Raw genomic sequence first — 17562 nt, forward strand, 5'->3', positions numbered from 1 at the left:
CAGGTAACACACAAACACCCCCACCCCCACCAGACAGTAACATTAGCCAAACACAAAACCCTTGTTGCCTCCCTCCAGGGTCTGATGTCCACACCAGGTGGGGCGGAGCCAAGCGGTTGGCCCCACCCACCAAGGAGTTCACAGGCCTGGAGGCGGGAAAAGTGTTAGATAGAGTTTGGAGTTTGAAGTGTGAGGAGTAAACACTTGGGTGTCTGGGTTTGTGGCCCAGGCACTGACAGCAAGGTTGGCAGACGGTGGTGGCCGTCTGCAGGAGTGGTGAATCGACGCGGAACCGTAGGACCGGGGTTGGGCGTTGGCCCGCCGGTACCGACCGGGGAGCGAAGTGAAGCCAGCACACACAGGCAGGGCCATCGGACCCCGACCAGGCTTGGAGCCGCCGACAATAGTCAAATCCGAGTGTGACCGGAACCCCAGGGGTTTCCTAACAGCCAAAGACCCGATAGAAGGCAACCGCCCACACCGTGAGGGTATACAGCTACCGCCTAAGGCTAGAGACCCAAGGGCCAGCGCCTGCGGGCAAACAGGCTCCTCCGGCATCCATACACCGGGGAGCGGACTACCGTTGGGGATCCATCGTAGTCAAACAAGTACACAAAGGTGCAGGGAAAGACAGCCGCCATCACCTGTCCGGGGAGAGACACAGCAGCCGGCTGCGGGACCCGTCCATCCAGCCGTTTGGTTTACCGAGGACTTTGTGCATCTCTTGCTGAGTGAGTACACCCGTGCCATCCGGCACCGCGCCGCCCTGTCCCTGCAACCCTGCACCTCACCAACCTTGCCTCCCCGTCACACCACCGGGCCCCGGGACCACCGACCCCACGGAGGGGGAAAACAACATCCCATCTGCTCCCTACCATCGCTCCCGGGATCCCCGTCACCAGCAGCGGTGATGCCCATCTTCACCACAACCCGTGGGTGGCGTCACAGACTAAATCCCCCAAACCAACCACCCTTTTCACTCACGGGCGAGGAGCGCCGCTCGAGTCCCCGGATCCGGCCCACTGCTCGAGCCACCGAGCAGCAGCAGCTGCAGCAGCGCCGGACCCGAGCGTTAGCGAGCGCGCAGCGGCGGCATCCTCCCAGCCCGCGACAACAGCTCTTATGCTCTGTTCCCATTCTTATACTAAAACAATCAATTCACTCCCACCATACAACACAAGAGACGCTCTCACAAATCACTGAACCCTCTGCTCACTTTCTATTCTACTGCTCCTAGTCGTAGGAGATATCTCCCCTTTCCCAGATCATTCGTGTAATAATAAATTTAAAGCCTTCCCTGCTACTTTCAGAAACCCGTCAAATCTCATTTAATATTTTTTGCATGCCTTCTGTCTCCTTTAACTGTTCCCCCTGGAACCCACGATCAGCATGAAAAACTCTCCTAGATCTAGGACTTTTTACTTTCGAATTCCCTTAATTTCCTGGCTCTTACTGTGACCTGGATCCAGCAGTCAGACACCACCACTGCTGCCGCTCTCTCTTGTATGGTGGCCTACAATTTTCACGTACCATTGCATCCTACTACCTGCACCAGTGACCTCATTCCCTCACATCTCCTTCAGTCCCTTCCCCCCACTGTCATCACTCACCTATCTAAAATATTTTACCTCACTCCCCACTCTGGTGTCTTTCCCTCCTCCTTCAAACATGCAATTACTAAAAAAAAACATCCCTGGACCAAAACTGCGAACTACAGAACTGTCTCTAGTCTCCCCTTCATCTCTATATTTCTGGAACGCTTGATCCACTCCCGTCTTATCCGCTACCTCTCAGATAACACTCTTCTTGACCCTTTACAATCTAGTTTCTGCTCTTTACACTCTACTGAAACTTCCCTTAGTAAAGTCTCTAATGATCTACTAACAGCTAATCTAATGGTCACTGCTCCCTGATGATTCTCCTGGATCTCTCTGCTGCATCTGACATTGTTGATCACCAGTTCCTCCTCACTATGCTCTGCTCTATCAGGCTTAAGGACACCGCTCTCTCTTGGTTCTCCTCCTACCTCTCTGATCGCTCCTTCTCTGTATCTTTTGCCGGCTCCTCTTCCCCTCTCTGTCGGGATTCCTCAGGGTTCAGTCCTAGGTCCCCTCCTCTTCCCTCTTTCTACACCACCACGACTGGACAAACCATCAGTAGATTCGCTTTTCAGTACCATCTGTATGCTGATGACACCGAATTATACATTTCTGCTCCTGACATCAGCCCCTACATTATTATAAAATACCAGCGATTGCCTTTCTACTGTCTTTAACATCATAACGTCCCTCTATCTAAAACTGAGTCTGTCAGAAACTGAACTTCTCATGTTTTACTAAATTCTCCTCTCTCAAATCCATCCTGAATTCAGCAGCCGGATCATATTCTTCTCCATCCGCTACACTGATGCTTCTACCCTGTGCCAGTCATTGCACTGGTTGCACATCCACTAAGAGTACAATATAAACTTATAGCTCTCACCCAGAAACCTCTCCACAGTTCTGCACCATCCTACATCTCCTCCTACATCTCTGTCTATCTCCCTACTCATGCCTGCCGTTTCACTAATAATCTAAAGGCCGCTTTACACGTATCAATTTATCGTGCGTTCGCATGTGCGATCGCACCCGCCCCCATCGTTTGTGTGATACAGGCAATTTGTTGCCCGTGTCGCACAAACTCTGTAACCCCGTCACACGTACTTACCTCCCGAACAACCTGCTGTGGGCGGCGAACATCCTCCTCCTGAAGCGGCCGGCCAATAGAAGTGGAGGGGCAGAGATGAGCGGGTCATAAACATCCCGCCCACCTCCTTCCTTCCGCATTGCCGGCGGCCGCAGGTAAGCTGCAGTTCATCGTTCCCGGGGTGTCACACGGAGCGATGTGTGCTGCCTTGGGAACGATGAACAACCGGAGCACAGAAGGACGTTAGATTTTTTGAAAATGAGCGACGTGTCACCGAGCAACGATAAGGTGAGTATTTTGCTCGTTCACAGTTGCTCATTTGTGTTACACGCTACGATATGTCAAACGAGGCCGGATGTGCGTCACTAACGACGTGACCCCGACAACATATCGTTAGATATATATCGTAGCATGTAAGACGGCATTTAGACTGACCTCTTCTATAATCTGAATCTCCTACTCCCATCTCCAAGATTTATTCTGAGCTGCGCAAATTCTCTGTAATGCACTACCCACAACAATTTGCTCAATTCCCAATATCCATCATTTTAAGTGTGAAATAAAAATGCATTTCTTTAGCCTGGACTATCACCTCATCTCACTTATCTAACTATACCCATTTTGCCCTTACAATATCTGGTCCTTTTTCTCATCTGTTTACACCCTCCATGCACTTAGCCCTTTGTACCTGTACTTGTACATATACTGGCTGGTGACAGGTTCATGCAATAATATGTGAATCCCCTATTTATTATACTGATGGCTGGCCAGACAATACAAGCAATTTTTACCATTTACCTTTTGTGCTTCCCCTATTTCCTCATAGATTGAAGCTTGCAGGCAGGAACCTCACTTCTCTTGGTGTCTGTTGAATTGTGTAAAGGGAGCTTTACAAGCTACGATTTATCTGACGATAGGTCGCCGGCGTCACGGTTTTCGTGACGCACTTCCGTCGTCGTTAGTGACGTCGTTCCGTGTGACACCTACGAGCGACTCATAACGTTCGTCGTTTCGAACGCAGCAGACATATTGCTACGTTTGACACCCTGCCAACGTCGAACAACATCGTCAGTGCATCCTTCATCAGCGACGCGGGCGTGTTGTTACGAACAATGCTCCACGCCTCCTCCGCTCTGATTGGTGTCACGCCAGGGTGTATGCTATGGACAATTATACGCCTCTGTCGATGCCGGAATCATTGGGAGGAATGCTGTGTGACGGTGTCCACACGACCGCCTTGGCAAACAATATATCGCTGAATGATGTTGCGTCGTTTGTGAGATGGGTACGTGTGACCGCTACCGATCTCGGCATATCGTAGCAACGATCTGGGTGTGTCACATCGCTAACGAGATCGCTAGCGATATTGTTGTGTGTAAAGCGGCCTTTATTCTGTAATATATGTGTCTGTAATATATGTGTCTAAATATATGTCTGATATTGTCTGAATATGTCCCCTTTGTAAAGTGCTACGGACTATGTTGGAGCTATATAAACACAAATTATTATTAATTATTCTATTTGCTCCTTTTTTTTAGTCTGTTTTATATGCGTGCACCTGTATTTCTGCTTTATGGACGAAGTTTAACAATTCCAGATGTTTTCGCCAGATTCATCCATTGCGACTTTGTAAAGAGTCACAAAATTTGGTTCAACTCCACTGCAGTCCCCTCCCCTGGAGTTATTTTGAGTACGATTTCGGTACAATTTTTGCGCCATTTTGGTGCCAAAAAGTCGTAAAAATAGTTCAAAGTAGAAAAAAAAATGCTGTTTGCCAAATTAATGAATTGCTTGGATCATTTTGAAGATTCTGGCAACAAAAAATGACAACTAATATCACAAGGTAAAAAATCTTGAACCCCCCTCCCCCCTCAAATGATGAAATAAGTCTAATGTACCTCTATAACAGTGCAACAAGGGCACTAACCACTTACAACCACTGACAAGATATATATATATTATTCATTCTCATTGTAAATTCAATTTATTAGCAAAAGTAACACACTTTCTCATGTTTGCAATAAACGAATCAAACAAGAACAAGGTAAAGAGCTCAACACAACTACTATACAAGTGATTTCTCCAAATTCAACCCAAAATGCCACTTTTGCTGTCAAATGCAGTTTTAGAATCATTCTTTCCTCCACATTAAGCATCTTTTGCCTTCTGTAGAGCCTCTCTGGCTGTTATAACCTGTTGCAGATGAGATTTATAACCGGACACCATTTTCTGCAGTCTTCCCGAGGAATCTTAATCCAATCCTCATGGGTTTGCTGAAACTGCTTTCTTCAAATATCAAGTCAGGCGACTGTGATGACAGCTCCAGAATCTTCCAAGAGGTCTTCTGAAACCAAAACTTGGTGAACGCTAAGGAATACTTGGGATGAATGTCCTGTTGGACAATGCTTTTGTTGCCAAATCTTTCTGCAGGTCTTTTCCAGTCACTTGATGTTTTTGAGCATTTGCCTCCTCAGTAATGTGGGGCAGTCGGTAACCGCTTCCTCCTTCCATCACGTCCAGGTAGTGGCAATGATGACCTTATAACTTGTGAGCTCTACTTCAAACTGCATCACTGGGAACATTCCCTGGCCTTGTTTTCCTTATTAGTATAAGGCAGTGGATTTATTTTGCGTCTTACTGTGGCACCCCAGTGGTTCTGGGAGCCACAGTGGCGTTGTTCTCATCACTGGGAGCAATGCCATGCTTGGAAACAGTGGTGAATTCTCTGCCAGGTACACTAACATGCAACACCACTTCCTCCTCCGAACCAGTAAAGGAAGCTCATAACCTGTGATGAAGGGAGCCTCTCTGGACATACTGACTTGGAGGAGGGATTAGGGAGTAACAGGAAGCCAGACCTCAGAACAGTAGTACGAAGCAAACAGAACGGCCGCTGTCTGTGAGCTGCTGCCCAGCTCTCCAGGACCGAGCGCATAGCGCGGGATACCGGCATCCCAGACTACTGGGTGCTAATGGCCCAGTAGTAACGTCAGAGGGCAGAGGATTCTACCTCGTCTGGCCCATCTGAAATCTGGAAGCGAAGTGGCAAGAAAGAGCCCGGGGTTGCTGCTACAGAGTGGGCCCCAGTACTGGCTCGCGCTACCCGTCAGAGGGAAGATACAAACACACATAGAAGAGGGACGCTGTGCAGCTTCAGGCCACAGCGACCTACACCTGCACACAGAAGGAGGCTTACAACTACCAGGCAGAGAGAAATCCCCCTACTGCTTCCAGGCTGACCGGGCCACTAACTCCTGGACTACACCGAGTACCAGTAAAAGGTAAAAGGAGACTCCAACCTGTGTCGTCCAGTTCTTGTCGTCACCCTCAGTCCTGCACCCCAACGTATTACTCCATTCTACCATCATCATATCGCTGGGGCTTAGCGTCACCAGCTGGAAGCAAGACCACCCTAGCTGCAGTGACATCTGCCCCAAAGGACAGCAGCGGCGGCTATAAATTGGCCGCGTACCGCAGGTGGAGTCACGGTAAGAGACTTTCTTCACCATCACCCCATATTCCACCACCTCCATCCTTCCCATCCACCCTCACATTCCCACCCCTGTACACTTCGGGGTCACGAAACCCGGCCAGGCCACTCCGTGACGGCGCAGAGAGTCTGCATCCCCGGCCCGGCGATGAGTCCAATTAACCCCCTCGACCCCAGGGTGCTACATTACCTTTTTGGACCACTTGCTTAACAACCCAAGAATATTAGTGATGTGAAGGCCATTACTCATGAGGTATGCGCTAAAGTTTCTCAACAACGTTATCAAAAGCAAGTGTATGGCTATTCATCACTTCTGCAGCAGGTCATAACAACCAGAGTGGCTCTACTAAGTGCTAAAAATGGGTAAATCATTCTGAGAATGCAACAGTCAGTGAATTGGCATTCTGTGCTGAATTTTTTAGAAACCACTTGTTATATTAGATGTGTTGAGCTATATATTGTGTTCTTGTTTCATTTTTGTATTGCAAGCAGCAGTAAGTTTATATATACAGAGGGTCAAATAAGTATTGAACACATCACCAATGTTCTAAGTAAATATGTTTCTAAACATGGTATTGACATGAATTTCTCACCAGATGTTGGTAACAACCAATCTAATCTACACAGGCAAAGACATTAAACCATAAATATCAATAAATTAAGTTATGTGTAATAATGAGAAATTACATAGGAAAAAGTTATTGCACACATGCAGAAAGAGAGGTGCAAAAAGCCATGTAATGTCAATACACCAGCTGAAATCTATCACAAATTAGAAAACAATGCTACCACTTATTGAAAAATAATATCAGCTGGCTCAACTGATGGCCTATAAAAAGCTGTCTCAATACCAAGATGTCACACAAGAAACATCCCATGATGGATAAAACCAGTGAGCTGTCTTTAGACTTTCACAACCTTATTGGTGCAAAATATACTGACGGCATTGGTTACAGAAGAATATCTAAAGTACTGAAGGTTCCAGTGAGCACTATTGGGGCCATAATCTGAAAGTGGAAAGAATATCCTCTCACCATAAATTGTCCATGACCAACTGCTGTCCCAAGATTTCAGACAGAAGAGTGAAAACAATTATCAGAAGAGTTGTTCAAGAGCCAAAAACCACCTGTGGAGAGCTACAAAAGACCTGGAATCAGCAGGTACAATTGTTTCAAAGAAAATAAAAAGTAATGCACTCACCCTCCACGGCCTGTTTGTACGCTCACCACACAAGATGCTAAACAAAAAGCACGTTCAAGCACATTTCAAGTTTACTTAACAACATTTAGAGAAGCGCCTGAAATAATGGGTGAATATAGTCTAGTCACATGAGAACAAAATTGATGTTTTTGGATGCCATAATACACAGTATGTTTGGAAACCAAAATGCAGATCACTCCAAAAACACCATACCAACAGTGAAGTTTGGATGTGGGAACATCATGGTGTGGGGTTGTTTATTAGCATACGACACTGGCAAATTTCATATAATTGAAGGAAGGATGAATGGACAGATGTATTGAAAAATGATTGATAAAAAAACCCAGCAGCTATCTACCAGGATGATGAAAATGAAACGAGGGTGGACATGTCAACAAGACAATAATCTCAACACACACCGCAAAAGAAACGCAAATGTTTTCAGAGAAAAAAACGGAATCTGCTGGGATGGCCCAGCCAATACCCTGACCTGAAACCAATTAAAAATATATGGAAGGAACTAAAGCTCAGAGTTCATAGAATGAGCCCATGGCACCTTCAGGATTTGAATAGTGTTTTTGTAGTAGAATGGACCAACATCACACCTGAGCAATGCATGAGACTAGTTTCTCCATACAGGAAACGTCTTGATTCTGTCATCACCAACAAAGGCTTTTGTATGAAATATTAAATACATTTCAGTAAACATGTTCAATATTTTTTCCTTTTGTAATTTGTCATAGTCACACATAACTTATTATATTGAAATCTATGGTTTGATTTTTTTTGTCTGTGTGCATTGGATGGGTTGTTACCAACATCTGGGGAGAAAATCATGTCAATAGCACCTTTAGAAACATATTTACTTAGAAAATTGGTCACGTGTTCAATACTTATTATACCCGCTGTATATATACATACATATATACTTAACCAGTATACCAGTGAAGGTTGAGAACTCACCTATTTCTCAGGTAACGCATAAAGTCAGGGTGAAGGATCTTAAAATGTTCTGTTGTCAGGTTGCTGCCAAAATATTTGGCAGGACTAGGGACAAAAAAAGAAGGGGGTTAAAGTAGGGTTATAGCAAATGCCTGATAGTAGCAGGACCCTCTCCCTTTTTATTTTTTACACTATTTCTACATTTTTAATTCATTCCTAATAAAAAAACATTTCTGTGCGGTCTATTTAGTTGAGTTGCACATTGGCTCCATGTCACGATTATTTTTTTTCTTGTGTCTTACCTGATATCAAGTTTCCCAAAAATAAGACTGGGTCATATATTCATTTTTAGTCTGAAAGATTAGTTAGGGCTTATATTCCGGGGTTGTGTTATTACATCTATTCTTGAACAAAAAAAAAAAACCTAATCAACAGTTATTCAAAAATAATCATGTCATCAAATTCTGGAGAATCATCAAAACTCTCCAAAATCTGAATTTCATCATGAATTTCTCGAAATCCTATTTCCTTTTTCCATGTACAGCAGGCTATATTAACCAATACTGATGAACAAAAATCAAAAAGTGTCCAGGAAATATGTAAAAAGTAAAAAAAGATCCTCTTACAAATTATATATAGCCATGAATAAATGATAAAACTATATCTTTATTACTGGTATCAAATATCACAAAAGGTTAAAGACAAGAGAAATACTCTTTTTGATTTAAAATGTGATATTTGATACAAGTAATAAAGATATACTGGTAATTTTCTAATTATTTTATGGCTATATATCTAGAAGGACAGATACAGTAGACCCTCCCACCCCGGCCCCCTAAAAGAAAAGAAAGCAGACAACCCTAAAAGAATCTAACTCACCAGACCCCCTAAAGGGGGTTTTACACGCAGCGATATCGCTGGTGAAAGCACTCGCCCCCGTCGTTTGTGCGTCAGGAGCAAATCGCTGCCCGTGGCGCACAAAATCGTTAGGAGCCGTCACACGGACTTACCTGCCTAGCGACGTCGCTGTTGCTGGCGAACCGCCTCCTTTCTAAGGGGGCGGTTCGTGCAGCGTCACAGCGGCGTCACTAAGCAGACGGCCAATAGAAGCGGAGGGGCGGAGATGAGCGGCTGTAACATCTCGCCCACCTCCTTCCTTCCTCATTGTCGGCAGCTGCAGGAAAGCTGTGGTTCGTCGTTCCCAAGGTGTCACACGTAGCGATGTGTGCTACCTCGGGAACAACGAACAACCTCCGTCCTGCAACAATCAACGATTTTTTTAAAATGAACGACATGTCAGCGATCAACGATAAGGTGAGTATTTTTGATCGTTAATGGCCGTTCGTTGATGTCAAACGCAACGACGTCGCTAATGATGCCGGATGTGCGTCACGGAATCCGTGACCCCGGCGATATATCGTTAGATACGTCGTTGCGTGTAACGGGGTCTTTAGACCCAAGACAATTAGAGTTGGCAAATAGGTAGTGAATGGGCTCTCACACACAGATCTGCCTGTCAAAAGCGCTCCATTGTCAGGTCCCTTGCCATTCCAGCTGCATTACACCACAGTCAAGTGTAGTGGCTTGCTCCCACTGCTGACTGAAAGCAGCCACAATGTTCGGGAGTGGAGTGATGCCAGTGGTGCTACCTGATCTCTGGGTGAGACCCGAGCACTAACCAACTCTTATTATTGTGGTGTCTGAGTGTAATTCTTTTGGGGGTGTCTACTTTCCTTGATGAAGGGTCTACCGTATCTGTGCTGCTGTATTCTATTTCCTTTTTTATATGTATAGCTGTAGCTGCCTGGACACTTTTACTGAACTGTGACAAGGGCTTGTTTTTGGAGTAGGGCTTATATTTCAAGCATACTCCCAAAATACTGAAACATTATGCTAGGGCTTATTTTCACAGTAGTTCTTATTATCAGGGAAACAGAGAGTATAAGTCGCACGGGAACCAAATTCCTGGCACTTACACTCTCCATATAGTCAAATAGAGAGGTGAAATCAACAAGAAAGATATTTTATTTTATAATTTATATAGTGCCATCATATTTTATCGCATTTTACAGACAACATCATCATCACTGTCCCCATTGGGGCTCACAGTCTAAATTCGTTATCATTATGTTTTTGAAGTGTAAGAGAAAACCGGAAAACCTGGAGGAAACCCAGGCAAACACAGAGAGAACATACACAAGTTACTAGAATAGTGTAACTTGGGAAGATTTCAGCTCTGAAGACTCCACAGTTGTGAATGAATATAGATTAAAGAATGTACGTCTGGAACACCATGGTGTGAACAAGGTGCAAAACTCAAAAATATACAACTAAACAATAGGATAAAGAGTTGCACACCAGTCACAATGTGTAGGGGAATAATGAAAAGCAGAACTGCTATGGGAATACTAGACTTTTTGAGTCTTGCACCTTGCTCACACCATGGTGTTCCAGACATACATTCTTTAATTAGTATGCATTTTCGGTCTGAGAACCCTGCCCCACCCATAGTCATGTGTCTTATTTCACATATATAGCTTGGTCCTTTGCTTCCCATACAGAGCAAGTTTTTTTAACTGCAGGTGAGGTTACACGTAGGTTAGGGACCCCAAAAATAGAGATTACCTTGGCGTTTGGTTTTGGGGCTTCTTTGCATTGATCAATACAACGGCTAAATATCTCTCATTCCAATTATTCATAGCAGTTATGCACATATCATTTTCATGTTTTCACTTTTTTCAGATAGTCCATTGTATTTTTCAGTCTAGCATTCCCGTAGCAGTTCTGCTTTTCATTATTCCCCTATACATTGTGATTGGTATGCAACTCTTTGGGCGGCTTTGCACGTTGCAACATCGCACGTGCAATGTCGGTGGGGTCAAATCGAAAGTGACGCACATCCGGCGTCACTTTCGACATCGTAGTGTGTAAATCCTAGATGATACAATTAACGAGCGCAAAAGCGTCGTTATCATATCATCGGTGTAGGCTCCGACTTTTTCAAAATTACGCTGCCACGACAGGTACGATGTTGTTCCCTGTTCCTGCGGCAGCACACATCGCTGTGTATGAAGCCGCAGGAGCGAGGAACATCACCTTACCTGCCGCCGCCGGCTATACGGAAGGAAGGAGGTGGGCGAGATGTTTACATCCTGCTCATCTCCGCCCCTCCGCATTGATTGGCCGCCTGCCGTGTGACGTCGCTCTGACGTTGGAAGGAGGCGGGATGCCAGCCAGAGCGACGTCGCAGGACAGGTGAGTGCATGTGAAGCTGGCGTAGCGATAATGTTCGCTACGCCAGGAATCACAAGATATCGCTGCTGCGACAGGGGCGGGGACTATCACGTGCGACATCGCAGCATCGGCTTGCGATGTCGCAATGTGCAAAGCCCGCCTTTATCCTATTGTTTAGGTGAATGAATATAGCTCTGGAGTATAATACAGGCTGAAATTCAGGGTAAGTAATGTAATTAATTTACAAAGTCTGCTCTGCTTAATAGGAAATCCAGTTGTATGTAATTGAAATTACTTACTCTTTTCCTTTGTCTCTGCCCTCATTAATAATAGTGTTGGTGAGAGCTCCCAGCACTATTAAATAGTCTCTGTCATGATCCGGTAAGATAATATAGCGTGTTTCCTGTGGAAATGAAGGTTTATAGTTGGAAATTTGGTAAGGACGCAATACTAAGCGTACAATCTAATTTACCTAAATATGCAAATCATTAAGAGGCTCCTCAGAAGCGGAATATGACAAAGTACAAAAGAGTCTCCCAGGCCCTGGACTAAGGATCATATACTGTATAAGGTTTCAGTTTTTCAGCAAGCTCCTTTAAAAATCTAAAAGAACTAGTAGCTAGAATCATTATCTTTAATGGAATGACAAATTGACCACTACAATCACTGAATGGTCTCAGGAAAAACTCAAGTGACGTCCCCTCCAAATTAGTGGTGATGGTTGATACATGGGTTTATATGACAAGCTCACCCTTGAATATCCGTGTCCCACTCTTAAATATCCTTTTCACATGCAAAATCTCTTCTAGTCATGCATCAAAGTGGTGACCATGGTTGCCGCTGGAGGTATGAGTTGAACAATCGACCTCCACAGTTGACCTTTTGTCCTCTAATGTGTCTGACTTGTCATTGGGTACCTTGGTTGACTGCACCTTCTACAGTTCAGCCCCTGATTACAATACTCTACTAGTACTAGTCTCATAGTAGTTCCCCAGGCTTACTGTAGTATCAATAGCACCAAATGGCGCAGGATTAGGAGGTTGGACAACAGATTATAAAAATTCTGATCACTATTATTTGAGCATGGCAGGGTCAAAACCATATGCCCCTTTAGTCACAATTGAGCACCATATGAGCCAAAGTTTTCCCCTTTTTCTCAAGGAAAATGTGTGACAAAATAAGTATTGCAATAGGGATCACATTAATCATAGGGATCACAGGGATCGTAGTGGGTAGGGGAAAGTCATCTAGTCTTATTGACTATATGAAAAGGTTTGGATGAGGGAAGTTACCAAGATCAGCAGGTTCTACACCATTATTTAGGACTGTTAACACCAGATTTTGCATCTTGGGTACTGTACATGACTCTTTTAGGGTGTCGTTAAGATGCCTAATGGCAAACTACAGGTAACAATGCCGACCATTGTGTATATCTTACCGGTGTTCTGGGAACTGTCTTGAATCCACTTTTGCCATATGCATATAACGAGTTCATCAATGTATTTGTAGAGAAAGAAAAAAACGAGATTCGGCTGCCAACGTCCTTTTCAAAACCCTTAGTAATGGCACCATTCATCCTGAAAGATAAGCCAATAAGTGGAAGATGAGGAACAGCATTAATCATAGTGTCCATAGTGGATTTTTTATATGAAGTTGTACTATACCTGAAAACATAGTCATGAGAATCAATTTCTTGTCCCATTCCTGATCCATTTAAAATGCCACCATTACCCACCACGGCACACCGAATACAAGGTGACTGCCCTCTCCAGGTGTCGAACATGTAGGCATTTCCCGTAGAGTTCAGCAGATTCAGAGTTTTATTAATAGCTGGGGAAATATATGCAAGAACACAATTAGGTAGATGACCAGTTGCCATCAGGGGGTCTTCCATGACTTTGTTTATGTCACATGGGTAGATTATTTACTCAAGGAGGTAAAGTTCCACCTCAAAATTTCTGACTGTGGAGTTTTAAGTATCTTACGGAACCTTTGATAAAGTCTAATAGTATAGATGTCCATTTTGGAACATCTTACTCACAATTTTAGTTTTTTTGTGACCTTTTAGCTGGAGACAAAGAACATAAGGTCTATGATAGAAGTAGATATCTTACTTTTCCAGGTGACTCCCATCCAGCCTTGAGCTCCACTGTATTTCTTAAGTCTTTCATATTCCGACTCTTGTGCATGTTTCTTCCACTGCAGAACTGGTATTTTTTCCAAAAACATATCTTGGAATTCCTCGCTTCGGAGCTTATCTCTGATGCGGTTTGGACATTTCTGGGGAGATATGAAGAACATATTGACTATGAATAGAGGTTGTCCAAAGTTTCTTCAAAATTTGGTATTTTTGAAGAAGTACCATTTAATACCCATATATTACCCTCTTATTCCTTTGTTGTTTTTTTAGGATCTTACCTTAGACTTGAAATGACCAATGAGTTTTAGGTTTGCTGGACAGTGGTCTGTTCAATGACCTAAGACAATGGTAGGAAGAGCTTCTAATGTAGGTGGCCAATGAACGGTGTGTTAGTGGGGTTTCATAGAATAAGAAACAACTTTTTTGGGGGTGCTGTGACTCAACATGGCAGAGATATTCTCTTTATTTGTGCAAGAGATGAGTGGAATGACAAAGTCTTCAGTAAACACAAAATGTCACCAAAAGTGGTTGTGAATGGAAGGATTTATTTGCTGCTTCCCATCGGTGATATCAATTAATCATAAGGGGGGCCTCTTTTAACAAAATTTGGTTTTAGTCTTCACTGAAATAAATGGTGATCATGTAATGCTACGGCAAGTCCAATAAAGCTGCTCTTACCGGTCTGGCTAATAAGGAGGCTCACCTTCTCAGGACATCAGTCCATGAACCGGGGTGGCTTTAGGGGTCACTACTGAATGGTTAGTGTTATTTGGGCACACTTTTGGCATGGGCATAGATGGTATCAGTTTTTTGGGCACTATATGGTATACTATGGTGGTTGGGTCAATACAATGTATTACAATTGGCTCCATCTCAATTAAAGCCAACCTTACCTCCGACACCTACGGAAAGGGGTCTTCTGAATTAGGTATGTGATGTCCACATATGCCCAGGTACAACTTTTGCCCACATTCCCATGTGCTTGATGTACATCTACTGTACATTTACCTTTCCCAAACCATGCTATTGTCCTCCCCTATTCCTAGTAACGGCGGTGAGGCAAGAGTTTCTCAGTGACCCGGTCACTGGTAGAAAATAAGTTCTGCTCCAGGATGTGGGAATTTTTAACTTTTCTCCTTCAAACCGTGAAATCTTTGAACGCTATTTGCTTTCTCTGTATTTCTTTGTCTGTGTCACGATGTCTGGGGACGTGAATATACAGTATCACCAGGTGATTCATGTTTACAGAAAAAACACGTACCCGGGATGTGTCTAGAAGAACTCCTAGTAAGTTAAGAGGACCCTGTATTATTAGAAGTCACAGTGACATAATAAAATCCATAAACAGCAGCTTGTCTAAAGTTTCCAGGTGGAAAAATGTACGAGTAGATCTAAAGAATAAGCATGAGCAAGTTTTTAATTGGAAATCACCAACAAAAGGTTAATGAATAGATCACAGAAAAAAATGAATGGGAGTAACCAGGGAAAATCCTAATCACAGAACAGTACGGTAAATACTCCTAAAATTTCAAACTTTTATTGATATCAAAGATAGAAAAAATGTTTGACACAGACACAAAAAACCCTAAGGGTATCATAAAACAAACAAATATATATATATATATATATATATATATATATACACACAAGATTATCAAGTAGTGGATAGGCTGGCGGTATGCCCAAAAAAAAGGGGGATGTGTATATCACTCAGTCAATCAACTTGAAAAATATCTAGAAATAGTCACAAATCACAATTTAATTTACAGAAACCAGAACTGGTAAGTCAATCATTATTTCTAAAGCCCGCTTTACATCCGGCATCGTAGGGTACATTGTAGTGTGTAACAGCTACGTGCGATTGCGAATGAACGGTAAAACGTTCATCGCACGCACATCGTTCATTCCTCATGAATTGAACGTCAGGTTGTTCATCGTCCCCAGGGTAGCACACATCGCAGTGTGTGACACCCTGGGAACGATGAACACAGCTTACCTGCGGCCTGCGGCTCCCGGCCAGCAATGCGGAAGGAAGGAGGTGGGCGGGATGTTTACGTCCCACTCATCTCCGCCCCTCCACTTCTATTGGCCGGCTGCCGTGTGACGTCGATGTGACGCCGAATGTCCCTCCCACTCCAGGAAGTGGACGTTTGCCGCCCACATCGAGGTCGTATGGACGGGTAAGTACGTGCAACGGGGGTTAATCGTTTGTGCGGCACATTCAACAAAATTGAACGTGTCGCAAATACGATGGTGGCACTTACGATCGCATACGATTCAACTTTTATGTGACTCGATTGTTATCATCACAGCACTATCTTTATGACATACTGAATTATTGATACCCCTGATGAATCTCCGTTTGAGGAGGGGAAACGCGTCGAGAATTTGAGGTGTTTATGTACACCAGTGTATTCATATGTATGTCTCTCTCTGGATATATCTTCTTAGGGCTATATCTGTATACAACATAAACATACCCTTCTGAAAGTATATTAAGATCATAGAGGATGCCGATAATTTTTTGTTATATATATTATCATTATCCAAAATTTTTTGAAAGTACTATATGTGTGCATATTTGTATTGAATTTTGTATTGTCTAGAGTCTTTTTCACATGACAAACCATTCTGTTGATATATTAAAGTCCATTACAAATACTGATTGACTTACCAGTTCTGGTTTTCTGTAAATTAAATTGTGATTTGTGACTATTTCTAGATATTTTTCAAGTTGATTGGCTGAGTGATATACATATCCCCCTTTTTTTTGGGCATACCGCCAGCCTATCCACTACTTGATAATCTTGTATATATATTTGGTTGATTTATGATACCCTAAGGGTATGTGCGCACTAGGTGTTTTTTTCACGCTGCGTTTTTTTGTGTGTTTTTGTCGCAAAAAATGTTCTTCATTCTCCACTAGTGTATGCAGGAGAGCAGACAGCAGCTGCAGAACTACAAGGCTCAGCATCCTCCATCCAGGACTGTATGCAGGAGTTTTTTGCCCAAAAAAATTACGTGGGCTTTGCCATATTTTTGTATGCTAGCCAGGTACAGCAGGCAGGTACGGGCTGCCCCCAACCCCCAGCTGCCTATTTGTACCCGGCTGGGAACCAAAAATATAGGGAAGCCCTTTTTTTAATTATATCATGAATTTCATGAAATAATTTTAAAAAAAGTCCAGCCAGGTACAACTAGGCAGCTGGGGATTAGAATCCGCAGTGCAGGGTGCCCAAGCTTTCTGGGCACCCCTCTGCGAATTGCAGTCCGCAGCCACCCCAGAAAATGGCACTTTCATAGAACCGCCATCTTCTGGTGCTGTATCCAACTCTTCCAGCTGCCCTGATGCCGGGTGTCTCGCTGGGTAATAATGGGGTTAGGGCTAGCTGTATATTATCAGCTGTCCCTGAGCCCGAAATTCATGGTGTCACGCCAATATTAGACATGGCCACCATGAATTGCTAGTAAAGATAAAAAAATCACAACACACAGAAAAATATTTTTATTAGAAATAAAACACAACACAATTAGTGACTCCATCTTTATTGAAATACAGAACACCCCTCCGCAGTAATCCTGGGTCAAGGGTCCTGCACCGTCCAATCCGGATCCAATATCATCTGATCGGTTTGCTGCAAGGCAAAGCGATCAGATGATGTGTCAGGTTCAAGGGCCTGAATCACATCACACATCAGCTGATTATATAAAAGCCGTTTATACAATCAGCTGATGCATCAGTGCAAAAAAAAAGAAAAAAAACAAAACAATACACACGTCCGTGCTGATTACCGGCAGCTCCTGGAGCGATCGGACGGGAGTCTTATCCCGTACAATTGCTGCAGGAGCTGCCGGTAATCAGCTGATGAAG

General features: G+C 43.7%; 1 protein-coding gene across 1 annotated transcript in view; it reads right to left on the bottom strand.

The window, feature by feature from the left end:
- The window catches only part of LOC142311892 (alpha-N-acetylgalactosaminide alpha-2,6-sialyltransferase 2-like), a 95429-nt gene that overhangs the window by 25401 nt on the left and 52466 nt on the right, over window positions 1–17562 (bottom strand). The window contains exons 3-7 of the mRNA XM_075350715.1: window positions 13666–13831; window positions 13216–13381; window positions 12990–13128; window positions 11851–11954; window positions 8339–8422 (exon numbers count right to left, since the gene is read on the bottom strand). Coding sequence (XP_075206830.1) covers window positions 8339–8422; window positions 11851–11954; window positions 12990–13128; window positions 13216–13381; window positions 13666–13831 — 659 coding nt within the window. The remainder of the gene's footprint in view (window positions 1–8338; window positions 8423–11850; window positions 11955–12989; window positions 13129–13215; window positions 13382–13665; window positions 13832–17562) is intronic.

Source organism: Anomaloglossus baeobatrachus, chromosome 5 (assembly GCF_048569485.1).
Source record: "Anomaloglossus baeobatrachus isolate aAnoBae1 chromosome 5, aAnoBae1.hap1, whole genome shotgun sequence".
Classification (NCBI taxonomy): domain Eukaryota; kingdom Metazoa; phylum Chordata; class Amphibia; order Anura; family Aromobatidae; genus Anomaloglossus; species Anomaloglossus baeobatrachus.